Source organism: Artemia franciscana, chromosome 14 (assembly GCF_032884065.1).
Source record: "Artemia franciscana chromosome 14, ASM3288406v1, whole genome shotgun sequence".
NCBI classification, from domain to species: Eukaryota; Metazoa; Arthropoda; class Branchiopoda; order Anostraca; family Artemiidae; genus Artemia; species Artemia franciscana.
Window position 1 is genome coordinate 35,347,294 of NC_088876.1, and position 21,422 is coordinate 35,368,715.

Genomic DNA, 21,422 nt, shown 5'->3' on the forward strand with positions numbered 1-21,422 from the left:
TAAAACTAGGTTGCCTTCTTTTTACTCTTTTTTAAATGTTACATATGACTCCTAATGACGGAAAAAGAAAAATTACGTGTCAATTTCAAATCGTGTTCGAAAACGATGTTGTAGTTTGCTAGCTCCGAAGCACACCGCTGAGAATTGTTACGAATTCCTTGGCATGTAGACTTTAATATCATTCCTGCAAGCCATAAACTGCCTCCAAAATGAGGCTTATACACAGCTGCTTACGTTATGCGTCCTCTGATATTTGGTTTACTGTTTTGGAGGGATGACTAAGAGAGAGGGCCCAATGATACTCCTTTCGTTCTTTCTTTTTCTTTTTTGTAAAGGGTTTGTTCTCAAGAAATCAAACACTTCGTGCTAATGAACTGTAAGTAAGGAAATTCTGTCGGCCTGGCTGTCTGTCCCGGTGTTGCTATTTTAGGTACTTCCAGGTAAGCTAGGACGATGAAATTTAGAAGGTGTTTTCCAAGATTTTAGATTCCCCCCCCCAACTTCCCCTTCACCAGATCCGGTCGGGATTTAATAAGAGCTCTGAGACATGATATCCTTCCAAACATCAAAATTCATTAAGATCCGATCACTCCTTCGTATGTTAAAAATACTTCATTTTTTTAATTTTTCGGAATTAACCCCCCCCCCCCAACTCCCCAAAAGAGAGCGGATCCGTTCCGGTTATGTCAATCACGTTTCTAGGACTTATAATTATTTTTTCCATCAAGTTTCATTCCTATCCATCCACTCTAAGCGTTTTCCAAGATTTTAGCCCCCCCAACTCCTTCCAATGTTACGAGATCCGTTCAGGATTTAAATAGCTCCAAGACACAATATCCTTCCAAGCATCAAAAATCATTAATATCCTATCACTCCTTCGTAAGTTAAAAATACCTCATTTTTAAAAAAAAATTCAGAATTAACTCTCCTCCCCTCAACTCCCCCGAAGAGAGAGGATCCGTTCTGGTTATGTCAATCATGTATATGGGACTTGTGCTTATTTTTCCCACCAACTTTCATCCTTATCCCTCCACTCTAAGTGTTTTCCAAGATTTTAGGTTCCCCCCTCCAACTCCCCCCAATGTCACCGGCTCTGGTCGGGATTTAAGATAAGAGCTCTGAGACACAATATTCTTCCAAACATCAAATTTTATTAAGATCCCATCATTTGTTCGTAAGTTAAAAATACTTCATTTTTTATATTTTTCCGAATTAATCGGCCCTCCACTCGCCCCCAGATGATCAAGTCGGTAAAACGACTATTTCTAATTTAATCTGGTCCGGTCCCTGATACACCTGCCAAATTTCATCGTCCTAGCTTAGTTAATACCAGAATATGCTTAATAGTTAATATATTAACTATTCTAGTTAATACTAGAATATGTCACTTGGTTAATACCAAGTGCCATAAAAACACTCACGCTATAAAAAACACTCACGTAAGAACACAAAAAGAGAAAAACATGAACTATAGGACGAACACTAATGATATATATTTAGTTCAGAATGCACCCAAGAGGAAAACCAACAATTCTGTCACAACGCTCTCGGAATTTGGTGGCGAGTACATCCATTTTTTCACATATTTCAAAAACTCCATAGCGCCTAGAAATGTAACTGTTTCGTATACAAACGGGTATACATAGAAAATATTTGGAAAATCAAAAAAATGCTAAATGGATCTGTTTACGCTCACTTTGAGAAAATAATCGCCACACTGGTATCAGGAAAAATACATGTGGTGCATAAAAATGAATTGTATAGCCGACCCAGTGTTCGTTTATGAAATTGGCCTTTTACCCTAGCGAACAACCCATATGGTTTTCTCAGCGAGAAAACCTCCTTCTCCTTCAGCGAGTTTATAATAAGTGTTCTAATAGCTTTAATCGTGCTCCCAGATGGGAGACTAAGATACTTGAGTGAAGAAGACGCAAATACAGTAGTAGGACCAACTTGAATAACTGCATTTGGGGATTGTTGGGAACCCGAACCGAAAACAAGAAGTTCTGTTTTAGAAGTGGCAACTGAAAGTCCGATTCCGTTTAAAGCAGCGCAAACACTGTCTACAGCTTTCTGTAACCCTTGGAGGTCATCAGACAGAAGAAGAATATCATCCGCATATGACAAACGACTTGCATCTACATATGGCTCAATTAGATATGGCGGTAAATGGCGAGTAGCCGAACGAATAGCATTATTAAAATCCCAATAGCCCAATAACAATTTAATCCCAATAGCTGTGAGAAATTGTAATGATAAAAATAAATTTCTGAAGTTATTAAGAAATCATGTTGCTAGTCTCCCATAATATTTTCCGTTGTAAGTATTGAAGTTTGATTTCCGAATCAGTTTTCCGAATCAAATTAGTTTAAGCCGAAGTAATGACGGTTTTTTCTTTTGTTTGTGTCTGTTTTTTATTTTTGGTGATATACCAGGCGCTTAAGTATGCCATTAGGCATTTGCGCTGTTTGTTTAAATGGTTTAATTCTTGTTGTAAATAAACATGTATCTATATATATATATATATATATATATATATATATATATATATATATATATATATATATATATATATATGTATATATATATATATATATATATATATTATATGTATCATGAAAAGAGAAATCACCAATGCAACAGCACAAACACACACACACAAAAAAGAAAAAAAAAAGAGAGAGACAGAAGGAGAAAAGGAAGACTGTTTTCCTAAATTAGTGATTAATATAGACCAGCACTTGAATGAGGCCTTAACCCTACCCATCCATACAATCACATAGGTCAAACAGCATAGCCATACACAATCAACCATAAAGAATAATCCATGGACAGGCAGTCATGTCGTCAATAAGTGTAAGCAGTCATTTACCAAACAATAGAAAAAATAATAAAGACAAATAATTCAGAGGCAACAACCCAACACAAGGGCTCATCAGGAGAATACACTGGCCTATAGGGTTTCGCCACTTTAAATTTCACCCAGCCAAGTGTTGTGGCTACCACAGAATATCTATGGCATCCCCGTGTCAGGTATAACCCCCAAAATACATGCCTATGAAAGAAAAAAAAAACAACAGCAAATGTAAAACAACCAAGTAACACCAAAACAAATTTATCCTGTTAATATATCCCTCTTTTTAGCAACAATAGGTAAACTAAATATAATAAATTTGACCAAATCACAAATATTAACACATTGCAAAAAACCTGAATGAACTAAACAATTATAGAATTCATCTTTACCATGTGGCTAATTTTTAAAAAAATCCGCTAAATTAGAAACACAATTCAAAATAAATGGCGCTTTAACATCATTTCTCAAACCTCCGAAATTAGTTGAAAATTTCTTTAAGTATTTCTAGATAATTCTTTTTATATTTATTTAAAAGTTCGTTATAATGAAAACTAAATTTTTTAAATTGCCAAGCGACACCTAGTTGGTGGGGTGCTTCGCGCCCCCCCCCAAGCCCCCCCCCCGCGTGCGTAAGTCGTTTCGCGCCATATTAGTTACGCGCCATTGTAGTTGTGTCCCTGTGTCCCACCTGTGAATAGAGATAGATATATAAATATATGTTTTTAACTACGTAAAACATGCGAATATGCAACATTCTTCGCTATCCCATTGTCTATGCATATAAATAGATTGTCAGGTTTACTGACTCTTGAACATGCAACATATAATTGTCCATGGGAAAAATAATCCGTATTCAGATATGTATATCAATATATTCCCTGTGTCCCGGTGTCCCAGTTTGTAATTTCTCTATGAGTTTCCCGGTCGTCATTTATATTCCCTGTGTCCCGGTCGTCATTTGTGTCCCGGTCTGTAAATTCTATTCGAACAATCCCTGTGTCCCGGTCGTCATTTATATGTCCCGCCTGTGCCCCCGGCGTCCCCGTTGTAGTTGTGTACCTGTGTCCCGGTCGTCATTTATATTCCCTGTGTCCCGGTCGTGATTTGTGTCCGGGTGTCCCAGTCTGTAATTTCTCTTTGAGGTTCCCGGTCGTCATTTATATTCCCTGTGTCCCGGTCGTCATTTGTGTCCCGGTGTCCCGGTATGTAATTTCATCAGTTGACAAACATGACGTCAGTCGACAAACAATTTCATGACGCATACAGCTCAATCCTTAAAATGACGTCAGTCGACAAACATGACGTCAGTCGACACACAAACATGACGTCACTCCACACACACACACAGAGACAACTTATTAATATATATATATATATATATATATATATATATATATATATATATATATATATATATATATATATATATATATATATATATATATATATATCTATATATATAAAAATAAGTTGATTGTCTGTCTGTCGACTGACGTCATGTTTGTGTGTCGACTGACGTCATGTTTGTCGACTGACGTCATTATAAGGATTGAGCTGTATGTCGTCATGAAGTTGTTTGTCGTCTGACGTCATGTTTGTCGACTAACGAAACTACAGACCGGGACACCGGGACACAAATGACGTGTTATGTCTGTTATAACGTAATAGAGGCAACAATCTTGACAGGGTCTTTTGAGGGTGAGTCTTTTCTTATTCCACGCATTCTCATGATTGCAATGGATCTGCCTTTTCAACCTAAAAGATTGCAATTCCCAATTTGATTAGCATATTTAGTTTTCAGTCCAGAACCACTAAAGCTATTATGTAAATATCAAAAATATTTATGTTGTCTGAGCAATAATTTTTAGTTTTTATTTCAAAATAGAAAATTACCTGACAATTTTAGAATTATATCTATCTATATATATAAAAATAAGTTGTCTGTCTGTGGATCAGGTAACGTCATGTTTCTGTGTCGACTGGCGTCATGAAGTTAGTTGTCGTCATTTTTGCTATGACGGTGACGTCATTAAAGATATTTAAGACATATATGTTCACGTAGAAATCTATTAATGTTTAAGTTTAAAATGACTGATGAACTTACAATGGCAAAAGCCGATGAAGATGATCAAAGAGTCTATGCCAAAAAACTTGCTGCTGATAGAGAAAGTCAGAAAAGAAAGCGTGCCGAGGAATCAAAAGAACAGCAAGGAAACAGGCTTGAGGCTAAAGAACGCAAAACCGCGCAGTTAGATGAAGATCCACCTGGACAGCGAGAGTCAAAACATATCAAAACTGAAAATGATAGCGATGATGATTGGGTTTGGGATCTTGACTTGGATAAGATCATCAATGCCTACCAGATTTTAGTTAAAAAAACAAAGGTTCGGCGATATGTATTTCATAGTGAAGCTGAAAAATAAAGAAGAAAAAGAAAACTGAAAAAAGAAAAAATGTAAAAAACTAAAAAATACTAAAAAGAAAAAACACTCAAAGAGAAATTACAGACCGGGACACAAATGACGACCGGGACAGAGGGAATATAAATAACGACCGGGACACTCAAGGAGAAATTACAGACTGGGATACCGGGACACAAATGACGACCGGGACACAGGCAATATAAATGACGACCAGGACACAGGTATTTAAGAATATCGTTCAAAGACAAATTTTTAATTGTAAGAAGACCGTTGAAAGAGAAATTTCTAATTGTAAAATGACTGAAGAACCTACAATGGCAACACCCGAGGAAGCTGCTCAAAACGAATGTATTCACGCCGAAGTAGCTGAGTTGGTAAAGCGTTATGTTTCAGGTTCTAGGTCCGAGAGGCTCCAGGTTTGAACCTTGGCTTTAGCATTAATACAAAAGAAGGAAAAACTAAAAAAGGTAAAAACTACAAAAAAACTAAAAAGAAAATATATATATATATTTATATATATCATCTTTTCCACAAAAATAATAATTTAGTGCTTCTGCTTAAAAACAGCAATCGAATTGATGCCTCCTAATACGCAACTATCAACAAAGTGGCAATCGTTGTGGTCGGTGATCAGTTCTTACCTCGAGATAATATTCTTTATAGGCGAAACAATCAGTTGACAAGAATTGCTTAAACTCATCGATGCTACGATGCCCTACAATATCCTGACGAATATAAATGACGCCCGGGACACTCAAATAGAAATCACAGACTGGGACACCGGGACACAAATGACGACGGAAACACAGGGAATATAAATGACGACCCGGACACAGGGACACAACTACAACGGGGACGCCGGGGGGCACAGGGGGATATATAAATGACGACGGCAACAAAGGAAATGGTCGATTAGCAATCACCATCAACAAAGCTCAAGGGCAATCAATAGAATCATGAGGTATAGATCTGAATACGGATTGTTTTCCCATGGACCATTATGCGTTGCATGTTCAAGAGTCGGTAAACCTGACAATCTATTTATATGCACAGACGATGGGACAGCAAAGAATGTTGTATATTCGCAAGTTTTACGTAGTTAAAAACATATATATATATATATATATATATATATATATATATATATATATATATATATATATATATATATATATATATATATATATATATATATATATATATACAACTACAGTAGATACAAATACAGTAGCTCAGTTGGTAAAGCGTTATGTTCCAGGTTCGAGCCTTGGCTTTAGCATTAATACAAAAGAAGAAAAAAAACTAAAAAAGATAAAAACTACAAACAAAAACTAAAAAAAAAATACTAAAAAAAAAAACTAAAAAAAGGGTAAAAAACTAAAAAAGTAAAAAAAAAACTAAAAACTGAAAAAGAAAAAAAATTAAAAAAAGAAAAAAACGGACAAATAAAGGAGAAAAAGAAAACTAAAAAAAATAAAAATTAAAAAAAAATAAAAAAGGTAAATGTATTCAAGCCGAAGTAGCTGAGTTGGTAAAGCGTTATGTTCCATGTTCTAGGTCCGAGAGGTACCAGGTCCGAACCTTGGCTTTAGCATTAATACAAAAGAAGAAAAAAAACTAAAAAATAAAAAAAATAAAAAACAGGTAAAAACTACTAAAAAAACTAAAAAAGCTAAAAAACTAAAAAATGGTAAAAAACTAAAGACTAAAAAAGAAAATAAACTAAAAAAGGGTAAAAACAGCAAAAAACTAAAAAGGAAAAAAACTAAAAACTGAAAAAGAAAAAAAAAACTAAAAAAAAGGAAAAAAAATAAAGGAGAAAAAGAAAACTAAAAAAAAATAAAAATAAAAAAACTAAAAAAGGTAAAAACTACAAAAAAAACTAAAAAGAAAAAAGAAAAAAAACTAAAAAGCTAAAAAATAGGTAAAAACCAAAAAAAAAATAAAAAGGAAAAAAGGAAAAAAACAAAAAATTTATTTCATCATATACCAATTCAAAAACGAATGTATATACAGACCGGGACACAGGGAATATAAATGACGACCGGGACACTCAAAGAGAAATTACAGACTGGGACACCGGGACACAAATGGCGACTGGGACGTGTGTGTCGACTGACGTCATGTTTGTGTGTCGACTGACGTCATGTTTGTCGACTATAAATGACGACAGGGACACAACTACAACGGGGACGCCGGGGGGCACAGGGGGATATATAAATGACGATGGGGACACGGAATGTTTGATTAGCAATCACCATCAACAAAGCTCAAGGGCAATCATTAGAATAATGAGGTATAGATCTGAATACGGATCTATAGATCTAATATACGTAGCTATAGATCTAATATATATATATATATATATATATATATATATATATATATATATATATATATATATATATATATATATATATATATATATATATATATATATATATATATATATATATATTCACAGGTGGGACATAGGGACACAACTACAATGGCGTGTAACTAATATGGCGCGTAACGACTTACGCGCGCGGGGGGGGGGGGGAAGCGCCTTCACCAACTAGGTGTCATAGTGACGCTGAAAAATAAAGAAGAAAAAGAAAACTGAAAAAAGAAAAAAGGTAAAAAACTAAAAAGAAAAAACACTCAAAGAGAAATTACAGACCGGGACACAAATGACGACCGGGACACAGGGAATATAAATGACGACCAGGACACAGGTATTTAAGAATATCGTTCAAAGACAAATTTTTAATTGTAAGAAGATCGTTGAAAGAGAAATTTCTAATTGTAAAATGACTGAAGAACCTACAATGGCAACACCCGAGGAAGCTGCTCAAAACGAATGTATTCAAGCCGAAGTAGCTAAGTTGGTAAAGTGTTATGTTTCAGATTCTAGGTCCGAGAGGCTCCAGGTTTGAACCTTGGCTTTAGCATTAATACAAAAGAAGGAAAAAACTAAAAAAGGTAAAAACTACAAAAAAAAACTAAAAAGAAAATACTAAAAAAACTAAAAAAGCTAAAAAACTAAAAAAAGGTAAAAAATAAAAAAAGAAAAAAAAACTAGAAAGAAATAAAAAAGGTAAAAACTACAAAAAAAAACTAAAAAGAAAAAAAAACTAAAAGCTAATAAAAAAAAACTAAAAACTGAAAAAGAAAAAAAAACTAAAAAAAGGAAAAAACTGAAAAATAAAGGAGAAAAAGAAAACTAAAAGCCGGGACACAGGGAATATAAATGACGACCGGGACACTCAAAGAGAAATTACAGACTGGGACACTGGGACACAAATAACGACCAGGAGATATAAATGACGACCGGGACACTCAAAGATAAATTACAGACCGGGACACAGGGAATATAAATGACGAACGGGACGCTCAAAGAGAAATTACAGACTGTGACACTGGGACACAAATGACGACCGGGATACTGGGAATATAAATGACGACCGGGACACAGGGAATGTTCGATTAGCAATCACCATCAACAAAGCTCAAGGGCAATCATTAGAATAATGAGGTATAGATCTGAATATGGATTGTTTTTCCCATGGACAATTTTATGTTGCATGTTCAAGAGTCGGTAAACCTGACAATAAATTTATATGCACAGACAATGGGACATCGAAGAATGTTGTATATTCGCAAGTTTTACGTAGTTAAAAACATATATATATCTATACCGAAAAGAGAAATCTTTTTCTCTTTTCAGCTAGTATATATATATATATATATATATATATATATATATATATATATATATATATATATATATATATATATATATATATGTATTGTAGGTGTATTTGGGTACATGTTACATTAAATCCAAAGCCAGAAAAAAAAATAATTTTACTTCAGTAGTTGTCATGTAGCACAGAGGAAGAAAGAGGAGAAAGAAAAAAAAAAGAAAAAAAACTGTCTCACGGAGATCAGGAATGGAATTACAAAACGAAGTTTAAATAAATCAATAATGCATTCAATCCCTGCTACTTCAGGCAGAAAGAACTGTCTCTTTTAATTTCTTTTTATGTATATATGAGAAGCCAAGTTTGCTTCTCACCCTATTGCACTATCTGTCTTGGCTTTTTCTACAATTAGCCATGACTTGATGCCCACAACTATTCCATTTTAATTCGAATATATATATATATATATATATATATATATATATATATATATATATATATATATATCACTTGCTATATCAAATAGTTTATATTTGTTGGCAATTTTGGGAAGCTGATATTTCAGAGATCGATTTTTTCATTTTTAACAAACGGGAAGAGCTACTTATTCCTTACTCTTGTTCAATGGCTATGCTTATTTTCAACCAAAAGTTTCATGCTATTGAAGAAATTGTCACTACATTGGATGTTTAAAAACCATATTCCTAAATTAATGTGAAAATTTGTTGCAAATCAAGAATACCCAAAAATAAAAAAAAAGATGTTTTAGTTTAAGATATTTTTTTTCTGTCTTCTTAGGGTGTGTTAAAAAATCGTCCAGGATTCTTATTGATTTATTCTGAACAATTTGGAGTCCTCGTAAATGCGAAAGGTAAGACAACATCCAGACGCTCGGGCAATATTGAAACTAACATTTAATTAATGAAAAATATAAATTCCTCATTATCTGGTACGGTAACAGGAAACTTCAATCCATGCAAACCACAAAGTTGAAGCTATATAAATTCTTAAATATCTGAATACATCTACTCATTTTATGGAGGAAATTCCAATAATAATAGTTTGAAATGACACACGCCTCACTAACTTCGAACTAGACTGGTAACTCTGAGTAACCACTGGTAACTGGTAACCACTGGTAACTGGTAACCACTGGTAACTGGTAACCACTGAGCTGAGAATGCCCACCGACAATTTGTATATTTTTACTACTATTCATAATAATTATTTGAAATAAATTCAATAGACACAGCATACTTACCCTAGCAAGAAATGTTCCGTGTCTCATTTTTGTATTTGGGGCGAATAGTTTAGATGATCAACCTCCTCAATAAATTCTGCTATAAATTACCCAGAATATGTGTGCTGGAGCAGTTCCTATCCTTTTCTCTTATTCTTTCAGGTAACAAGGGAGGGGTCATGATTCGCTTCAACTTGCATTCAACGTCTTTTGCCTTTGTCTGCTCCCATTTCGCTGCTGGTCAGTCACAAGTAAAAGAACGCAATGATGACTATACTGAAATAGCCAGAAATCTTTCGTCTCCCTTCGTAAGTATTTTCATTGTAACTAGTAAAATTCTGGCAAGAAATCTAGGTATAATGAAGAAACTCAAACATTTTTTTCCTAAATCTGTTCTCCGCCATCTTCATTTTTCTAGTATTTTCATAGTAACGCCCAATTTAAAATGGTCTATTTCTTTGTGTTATATCTGCGACTATGAAGTCTTATAATACAATACTTTTTTTATATTATCTGTTGTTAAGATAAGTTGCACAGCTTGTTTTTTTTTTTTTTTTTTCGCGGTTTAACAAGCATAGGAAGAAAAAGCATCTAATGGTAATACTTCCTAATGAATAAGTGAGGCTGCCACTCACAGTCCATAAAATCTTCCTCTATTTGTAATTCTGTGGCGTTTTGCAAAAAGGGCTTAAGTCCACTTTATCTGAAAATGAATTAAGCATATGGTTCAAAAGAGTTATTCAAAATGGACTAATCTTTAATTTTGACCAAGTTATAATTTTTCCAAAAAAGTGGAAAAAAGAATGGTTCAAAAGTGTTATTCAAAATGGACTCTTCTTTAATTTTGACCGAGTTATAATTTTTTTCCAAAAAAACGGAAAAAAGAACATATCTGCGACTATGAAGTCTTATAATACAATATTTTTTTTTATATTATCTGTTGTTAAGATACATGACACAAAAAGCTTTTTTCACTGTTTCAGATGAAGAATAAGCTAATTAGATTAAGAATAAGCTGATTAAGGCATAAATGCTGAAATGTTTTCAGCAAATCATAGACATATTAAGTTTACATAAAAAACAAATGTTTATGTATTTTCAATAATGCGTTTTAAGGTTCGATACCGTCTCTTCTGGTGTCAAAAAGTTTTGGGAGGTTAAACTAGTATAAACTAGCTTAACCCTCCTTATCCACCCTTACTATAGACATACCATAGCAAACCATGGATGTATTAAGTTTACATAGTAAAACAAATGTCCCTGTATTTTCAATAATGGGTTTTGGGACTCGAAATCGTCTCTTCTGGTGCCAAAAAGTTTTGGGAGGTTAAACTAGCATAAAAATAATTTAATCCTCCTTTCCCTCCCTTACCATAGACATGTTAAGTTTACATAGTAAAACAAATGTTCCTGTAATTTCAATAATGGTTTTGGGACTCGAAATCGTCTCTTCTGGTGCCTAAAAGTTTTGGGAGGTTAAAATGGTATAAACTAGTTTTACACTGCCTTATCATGGGCACACCATAGCAAACCATAGACGTGTTAAGTTTACATAAAAAACAATTGTTCATGTATTTTCAATGGGTTTTAAGACTTGATATAGGATAGAATAGAACTTTATTTTTTAAATTTCTGTCACAGCATGGTTGCCGAATTTGAATTTTTTCGTCAAACAAGCATTAGTAAATATATTTATAATACTAGCTGATGGGGTGGCGCTTCGCGCCACCCAAACACCTAGTTGGTGGGGGCGATTCGCGCCCCCAAGCCCCCCCCCCGCGCGCGTTAGTCGTTACGCGTCATTGTAGTTGTGTCCCTGTGTCCCACCTGTGAATAGAGATAGATATATATATATATATATATATATATATATATATATATATATATATATATATATATATATATATATATATATATATATATATATATATATATATATATATATATACTAGCTGTTGGGGGGGCGCTTCGCGTCCCCCCAAGCCCCCCCCGCGCGCGTTAGTCGTTACGCGCCATATTAGTTATGCGCCATTGTCGTTGTGTCCCTGTGTCCCACCTTTGAATATAGATAGATTTATATATGTGTTTCAAACTACGTAAAAATTGCGAATAAACAACATTCTTGGCTTTCCCATTGTCTGTGCATATACAAAGCCGTATGTACTAATAATGACGTCATATGCAAACGCTATTTTTACAAACAAACAAACATGCATCCACACAACTCGTTTTATATAGATAGATAGATAGATAGATACAATACAAATTAACTGCGTAAAACTTGCGAATATACAACATTCTTCGCTGTCCAATTGTCGCTGCATATAAATACATTGTCAGGTTTACCGACCCTCGAACATGCAACGTACAATTGTCCATGGGAAAAACTATCAGTATTAAGATCTATACCACATTTTTCTAATGATTGACCTTGAGCTTTGTTAATGGTGATTGCAAATACTAATCGAATTGGGAATTGCAATCTTTTAAATTGAAAAAGTAGATCCGTTGGAATCATGGGAATGCGAGGAATAAGAACAGCCTCACCCTCATAAGGCCCTGTCAAGATTGTGGCCTCTATTAGGTTTTCCATTGTTTTTTTTACGGCAAGTCGCGTGCCATTGCAAAGCTTTGGTGGGTTTATATTTCTTAAAAGTATTATTGGTACGCCTATTTTTAGTTGTAGCACTTGTGGTGGAAACCTGAAGGATCTATGGAATTTAAAAATTCAGATGGATAATTAACCGCTTCATTTGGTTCCAAAACTGTGTCGACTGACTTGTAAAGGACTACCTGGTCTTGAATCTTGGTCAAAACAATATTGTTGATTTCGTGGAGGTCTATATTTTTGGGTGCGAGAATCGCTCTTTCACTTAGCCATTTATTATTTTTATAATTTTTTAGAATATTCGGAAATACTTTTTCAATTAATTCATTTTTGGACGTCACTAAATTACAGAAATCAGCAGGTAGTTGTATACGTCCTGAAATTGAGTCTATTGTTTGACCAGAGTCATCGTTTTGCAATCGGACACGCATATTTGTAGTTAATTTTAATATTTTTACGTGTGCCCATAAATTAGAATTTTTTAGGCAAGCATTCATTTCGTCTGCAGGAGTTAAACTACGTAAAAATTGCGAATATACAACATTCTTGGCTTTCCCATTGTCTCTGCATATACAAAGCCGTATGTACTAATAATGACATCATATGCAAACGCTCTTTTTACAAACAAACAAACATGCATACACACAACTCGTTTTTATATAGATAGATAGATAGATAGATAAAATACAAATTAACTGCGTAAAATTTGCGAATATACAACAATCTTCGCTGTCCAATTGTCGCTGCATATAAATAGATTGTCAGGTTTACCAACCCTCGAACATGCAACGTACAATTGTCCATGGGAAAAACGATCAGTTTTAAGATCTATACCACATTTTTCTAATGATTGACCTTGAGCTTTGTTAATGGTGATTGCAAATGCTAATCGAATTGGGAATTGCAATCTTTTAAATTGAAAAGGCAGATCCGTTGGAATCATGGGAATGCGAGGAATAAGAACAGCCTCACCCTCAAAAGGCCCTGTCAAGATTGTGGCCTCTATTAGGTTTTCCATTGTTTTTTTACGGCAAGTCGCGTGCCATTGCAAAGCTTTGGTGGGTTGATATTTCTTAAAAGTATTATTGGTACGCCTATTTTTAGTTGTAGCACGTGTGGTGGAAACCCTGAAAGATCCACGGAATTTAAAAATTCAGATGGATAATTAACCGCTTCATTTGGTTCCAAAACTGTGTCGACTGACTTGTAAAGGACTGCCTGGTCTCGAATCTTGGTCAAAACAATATTGTTGATTTCGTGGACGTCTATATTTTTGGGTGCGAGAATCGCTCTTTCACTTAGCCATTTATTATTTTTATAATTTTTTAGAATATTCGGAAATACTTTTTCAATCAATTCATTTTTGGACGTCACTAAATTACAAAAATCAGCAGGTAGTTGTATACGTCCTGAAATTGAGTCTACTGGGAGCTTTCCGTTTCCAATTGCCAGCAATTGATCTGAAAATGTTTGACCAGAGTCATCGTTTTATAATCGGACACGCATATTTGTAGTTAATTTTAATGTTTTTACGTGTGCCCATAAATTAGAATTTTCAGGCAAGCATTCATTTCGTCTGCAGGAGTTGATCTAGGTATTATAGGTAATGTTTGCCTGAAATCTCCCGCAAGCAATATTAATGTGCTGCCAAAGGGTTTCAACTTCCCTCGCAAATCTTTCAAGCATTGATCCAGAGCCTCGAGCGATTTTTGTGTGCCATTGTGCACTCATCCCAAATAATAAGTTTGCATTGCTGCAATACTTTACCCATCCCAGATGATTTGGAAATATTGCACGTGGGAGTTTCTGTAGAATGCAAATTCAGAGGCAATTTCAAAGCGGAATGAGCAGTTCTTCCACCAGGCAGCAATGTTGGGGCTATTCCGTACGACGCAATTGCCAACGCTATATCATTCTTTGATCGAATTGATGCCAGAATCAGTTTTATCACAAACGTTTTACCAGTACCTCCTGGCGCATCCAAAAAGAAAATTTCTCCAACGTTGTTATCGACACAATGCATTATCATATCATAAATGCATTCAATTCAGAATTTCTATCTGATGAAGTACAATTGTAAAAATTTATGATTCTCGCCTGAGAATGGCACGCTTTCTGTTCTTTCTTTCTCTATCAGTCTCAAGCCTGTTTCCTTGCTGTTCTTTTGATTCCTCGGCACGCTTTCTTTTCTGACTTTCTCTATTAGCAGCAAGTTTTTTGGCATAGACTCTTTGAGCATCTTCCTCGGCTGTTGCTATTGTAAGTTCATCAGTCATTTTAAAGTTAAACATTAATAGATTTCTACGTGAACGCATGTCTTAAATATCTTTAATGACTTCACCGTCATAACAAAAATGACGACAACTAACTTCATGACGTCAGTCAACACACAAACATGACGTCACCTGACAGACACATCCACAGACAACTTATTTTTATATATATAGATATATATATATATATATATATATATATATATATATATATATATATATATATATATATATATATATATATATATATATATATATATATATATATAGAGATATAGATATAGATATTTTTTATTTTCATCCAAAACATATAAATTAAACAAAGAATTTACCATTAACGGCCACTCTTAAGACAAAAGAGTCCTGACTGTGGCCGCAATTCTAACCACCATGAATCTGCTAAATCATTTCTTCAAATGATTTAAAAAAACAAAAAAAATGGGGGTAAAAAAAAACAAAATAATTAATATTAAATACTAAATAAATAAATACCCTTTCCTCTTATCACACTTCTCTCCTTTTTTAAAAATGGAATTTAACCATTTTCTTGAATGATGCCAGACTTACTGCCGCTCTGACCGATTCTGGAAGGTCATTCCAGACGCTGACACCTATGTTCCTGAGAACACATCCTGCTCTCGTTGTATTTCTTCTCTCGTGAGTCAAATCCGAAAAATTCCGGGTAAAATAAGGGTGATAAAACGGGTTAGTTTTAAAAAAATCATAAAAGTACTCAGGGCTTACCTTTTTTACACTTTGAAAAACAAAAATCGGTAGCTGGTAATCACGTAGCTCGCCTATGTTCAAAATATCATTCCTTCTAAAACACTCCGCAGTATTCTGAAAGTTTTGAAATTCTCCTATCAGACGCAGTGCTTTGTTTTGTATTATTTGAGTTAGCTTATAATTCATCACGAAATTGCTTGCCCAAACAGAACAACCGTACGTGATGTAAGGTTGCACAATAGCACTGTATAAAATTTGACAACTGCTACCGGGAATACTTTTTTCAGTCTCCTCATCACTCCCAATCCTCTAGCTGCTTTTGCCGACACTATTTCACCATGCTTCTTCCAAGACAAATTACAATCAATATAAAATCCGATATATTTACAAAAACACCTGTGTTATGCTAACACCGTTATAAAAGCACATTTTCAAGAAGTTCAGGTACACCAGTTCTAGTAAACACCATAAAATTCGTTTTTCTTGGATTTACTGCAAGGGAGCTTAGAGCTGTAAAAACATGAAGCCGACTAAGGACGTGGTTCGCTTTTTGCACAATCTCTTTTGAAGTCCGGGCAAACACTGTGATAGCTGTATCATCGGCGAAAGAGGTTAAAACTGATTCATTTAGGTAAAATCGAAGATCATCCACATATACCAAGAAGAGTAATGGGCCAAGGACTGATCCTTGGGGAACACCACAATTTATAGGCATAGCTGCGCTAGATAGATCGCTCATCACCACCTTCATTGATCTTCCACACAGATAAGACCGAAACCAACTTAATGCTGTATCTTTAATTCCAAGGTTTTGCAGTCTTTTCAGTAGAACTTCAAAATCCACAGTGTCAAACGCCTTCTTCAAATCAATAAAAATAGTTGGAGGGATCAAATTATTTCTAACGCACTATTTACACAATCTAAAAGGTGATGAACGGCATGCACTTTAGAATGACCTTTTCTAAAACCAAACTGCGAATCTGACAAAAACCCAAGCAAATTCATGTACTCGTATATTTTCTTATGCACTACTTTTTCATAAATTTTTGAGAAGAGCGGTAGAATAGATATTGGTCTCCAGTTGGAAATATCTCTTTTATCGCCTCCTTTATGGAGGGGTATAACTTTTGCCCGCTTTAGTTCGTCAGGAAACTCACCTTTTTGAACAGATAAATTGATTAGATATAATATCACAGGTAAGAGAGACGCAGCAACTGCTTTAAATGCTTTAATGTTAGGCCATCAACACCAGCTGCATTAGATTTGATCGATTTCACTGCTTGGGTAATGTCATCCATAGTACATTCGATAAAGTAAAATGAGTGATGAAGACCGCGGTTATCGTCAAACTCCCCGGTATCTAGCTGCCCGCTTTGATCTTTTGCCTCTTGGTTTATTTGCGATCCTATTTTGGTAAAAAACTTACAAAACTCTTCACTAACTTCTTGCCTCCCACTCACAGTTCTTTCACCTATGGCTAACTGTTCAGTTGATGCTGAATCCTTACCATTGCCGAGAACGCTTTTAATAGTCAGCCAGGTCCCTCCAATGTCTCCTTTCTGCGATTTTAATTTCTCTCCGAAATACTCCCTCATTGCAGCTCGTCGTGCAGAATTCACCCTATTTCTTGCCTTTCTGTACTCTTCCCAACTGTCATCACTCTCACAATTGGGATAATCTGAGAATAATTGGTCTCTCTTCTTCATCATTTCCAGTATCTCCTCTGTAATCCATGGCTTCTGCGGTTGGTTTTTCTTCTTAGTTGCAGTTTTTAATGGGCAACACTGATCATAGATGGGAGACAAAATACTCATAAATTTATCAAAAGCAGTCGAGGGGTCTTCTTTCTTCGCCATGACTCCTTGCCATGATACTGTGCTGATTTCATTTTTAAATTTCTTGAGATTTTCAGCTTTCATCATCTGAATTGAAGCTTAGTTGTGATTTTATGTTTACAGCCAAATCTTTTAATGGTGCAAAATACTGGTAGATGGTCAGACCCAGGGTGTAAGACAACGTCAGCACAGCACTCCACAATTGCATCCGAAGAAAGGAAGATATTGTCAATCAGGGTTGCCGAACGATCTGTTATCCTAGTTGGGATTGAAACTGCGGGATAAAGGTTATGTGAAAGCATAAGGTTAAAAAAATGAAGGTTTACTCCTTCTAGATTTAAAAGAACGAAGTTAAAATCGCCTAAAAAAATACACTGGAGTTTAGTACTTGACATTCTTTGAAGAAATCGAATTCTCTAAAAAATTCATCTGGGTTTGCGCTGGGCGGGCGGTAAACCAAAGAAATGATGAACTTTCTATTTTTCTCTAACTGTATTTCTATTGATAAAGTTTCGAGCATACCTTCATTCCAGAGAGTTAAATCATCTCGAATTACGTAATCCAAAGAATTTGCTAGCGGAAAAGTCAAACCTCCTCCTCTCATTGAACTCCTTGATTTTGACACAAGTTTATAGCCTGGAAAAAAATGTGACGAGAGGAAAGTGTCTTGAGTTACGAACGACTCGCAAGTCCCTAGTACTTCTACCTTATTTTTGTAAAGCTCTGGCAGACGGGCGACCTCGTGGTGGTTAGAATTCAGATGACAATTCCACTGAGCCACAGTCAAAGACTCAGATTGCCCAGGCATTTCAATACCACTTAACCGAATATATTTGCTACTCCGCAGCGGCTTAAATGGATGACCCACAAAATCATTCGCTAGCGATAACGACAAAACATCTTCAATACGAAACGGCGAATTTTGCAACAAGTCCAAACGGGACTGCTGCATATCATTATTTACTTGAACAGCCATTCATAATATAGTACAGACCGCATTTGACGGTAAGGAAATATACAGAAAAGGGGTAACGAAAAAACAAAAAATATTGTAAACTCCAACAAGAAAAAGAAAAAAAAATGAACGGAAATGAAAACGATCATCACTATCACTGATATTACAGAAGATCATCGATACCCCAAATACGCTGAATGGGACTAACACTAGACTGTCGCACAAAAACTCTCCCCTGATCTGACCATACACATCGGTTTCCAAATTTTTCTCTGGCAGCATTCAGTAACTCGCGCTTTTTCTTTGTGAGATTTTCAGATATTCAGATACAAAAATTCCACTATTGCAAGATTCTTCTTTGCTTTGAAAACGGCGCTAGCAATGTCCTTAGAACAAAATTTCACGAGCACGGGAGCCGCCATGTCCGGTCTTTGTGAGTTACTAGAACCCAGACGGAACCGGTGAACACTCACAACATCGGAATTTGCGATACTAGACAGGCCCATTTGGTCACGTATGATATGATTAATAGCTGGATTGGGATTTTGCGATGGGTTCTGTTTCACACCGTTAAATAAGAGAGAATCTAGCTCAGCTTCCTGCTCATAATCGTCAACTTTCGCCTCTAGTTGAGTTACCCTGTCCTCAAGGATTTCAATAGCATGCAAGTAACCTTTGAGCTGTTTTTCAATGATTATAAACTTTGGGCTAAATTCTATAATGATCGCATCGTGTATTTCTGAAACCATGGTCTCTGTCGGAAACTTTGCAGTACTAGCCGCTGGAGTTGACCCGGTCGATTTCAGTTTTTCGGCTCAGGGGGATATATAAATGACGATGGCGACACAGGGAATCGTCGATTAGCAATCACCATCAACAAAGCTCAAGGGCAATCATTAGAATCATGAGGTATAGATCTGAATACGGATTGTTTTCCATGGACCATTATATGTTGCATGTTCAAGAGTCGTTAAACCTGACATTCTATTTATATGCACAGACAATGGGACAGCAAAGAATGTTGTATATTCGCAAGTTTTACGTAGTTAAAAACATATATATATATATATATATATATATATATATATATATCTATATTCACAGGTAGGACATAGGGACACAACTACAATGGCGCGTAACTAATATGGCGTGTAACGACTTACGCGCGCGGGGGGGCTTGGGGGGGCGCGAAGCGCCCCCACCAACTAGGTGTTGGGGTGGCGCGAAGCGCCACCCCAACAGCTAGTATATATATAAAAATAAGTTGTCTGTGGGTCTGTCGAGTGACGTCATGTCATCATGTCGTCATGAAGTTAGTTGTCGTCATGTTTGTTATGACGATGACGTCATTACAGGTATTTAAGAAAATCGTTAAAAGACAAATTTTTAATTGTAAGAAGATCGTGGACGGAAAAATGTTTAATTGTAAAATGACTGAAGAACCTACAATGGCAACAGCCGAGGAAGCTGCTCAAAAGACAAATTTTTAATTGTAAGAAGATCGTGGACGGAAAAATGTTTAATTGTAAAATGACTGAAGAACCTACAATGGCAACAGCCGAGGAAGCTGCTCAAAGAGTCTATGCCAAAAAACTTGCGGCTGATAGAGAAAGTAAGAAAAGAAAGCGTGCCGAGGAATCACAAGAACAGCAAGAAAACAGGCTTGCGGCTAATAGAGAAAGTAAGAACAGAAAGTGTGCCGAGGAATCACAATATATAAGTATATATATAATCTATCTATATAAAAATAAGTTGTCTGTCTGTGTGTCTGTCTGTGGATCAGGTGACGTCATGTTTCTGTGTCGACTGACGTCATGAAGTTAGTTGTCGTCATTTTTGCTATGACGGTGACGTCATTAAAGATATTTAAGACATATATGTTCACGTAGAAATCTATTAATGTTTAAGTTTAAAATGACTGATGAACTTACAATGGCAAAAGCCGATGAAGATGCTCAAAGAGTCTATGCCAAAAAACTTGCTGCTGATAGAGAAAGTCAGAAAAGAAAGCGTGCCGAGGAATCAAAAGAACAGCAAGGAAACAGGCTTGAGGCTAAAGAACGCAAAACCGCGCAGTTAGATGAAGATCCACCTGGACAGCGAGAGTCAAAACATATCAAAACTGAAAATGATAGCGATGATGATTGGGTTTGGGATTTTGACTTGGATAAGGTCATCAATGCCTACCAGATTTTAGTTAAAAAAAACAAAGGTTCGGCGATATGTATTTCATAGTGAAGCTGAAAAATAAAGAAGAAAAAGAAAACTGAAAAAAAAAAATGTAAAAAACTAAAAAATACTAAAAAGAAAAAACACTCAAGAGAAATTACAGACCGGGACACAATGACGACCGGGACAGAGGGAATATAAATAACGACCGGGGACACTCAAAGAGAAATTACAGACTGGGATACCGGGACACAAATGACGACCGGGACACAGGGAATATAAATGACGACCAGGACACAGGTATTTAAGAATATCGTTCAAAGACAAATTTTTAATTGTAAGAAGACCGTTGAAAGAGAAATTTCTAATTGTAAAATGACTGAAGAACCTACAATGGCAACGGTACCACCATCGAAGTAGATAACCAGTGGGTTGTTCCATATTCCCCATGAGTGCGAAACGTCAACCCCAAGTCAAATTCGTGCATTGTTTGGCATCATTTTAACAACTTGCTCTCCATCAGCTCCTACAGAGTTATGGGAAAAATATAAGTCAAAAATGTCCGAAGATATACTCCATCGAAAACAGTTAGAGACGTCAGATATGACTTTTGATTTTACATCAGAAATTTATAACTACACTTTAGTTAT

The 21,422-nt window shown here is 35.5% G+C and overlaps 1 protein-coding gene across 1 annotated transcript in view; it reads left to right on the forward strand.

The window, feature by feature from the left end:
* The window catches only part of LOC136035649 (synaptojanin-1-like), a 182,981-nt gene that overhangs the window by 103,124 nt on the left and 58,435 nt on the right, over positions 1-21,422 (forward strand). The window contains exon 14 of the mRNA XM_065717555.1: positions 10,369-10,514. Coding sequence (XP_065573627.1) covers positions 10,369-10,514 — 146 coding nt within the window. The remainder of the gene's footprint in view (positions 1-10,368; positions 10,515-21,422) is intronic.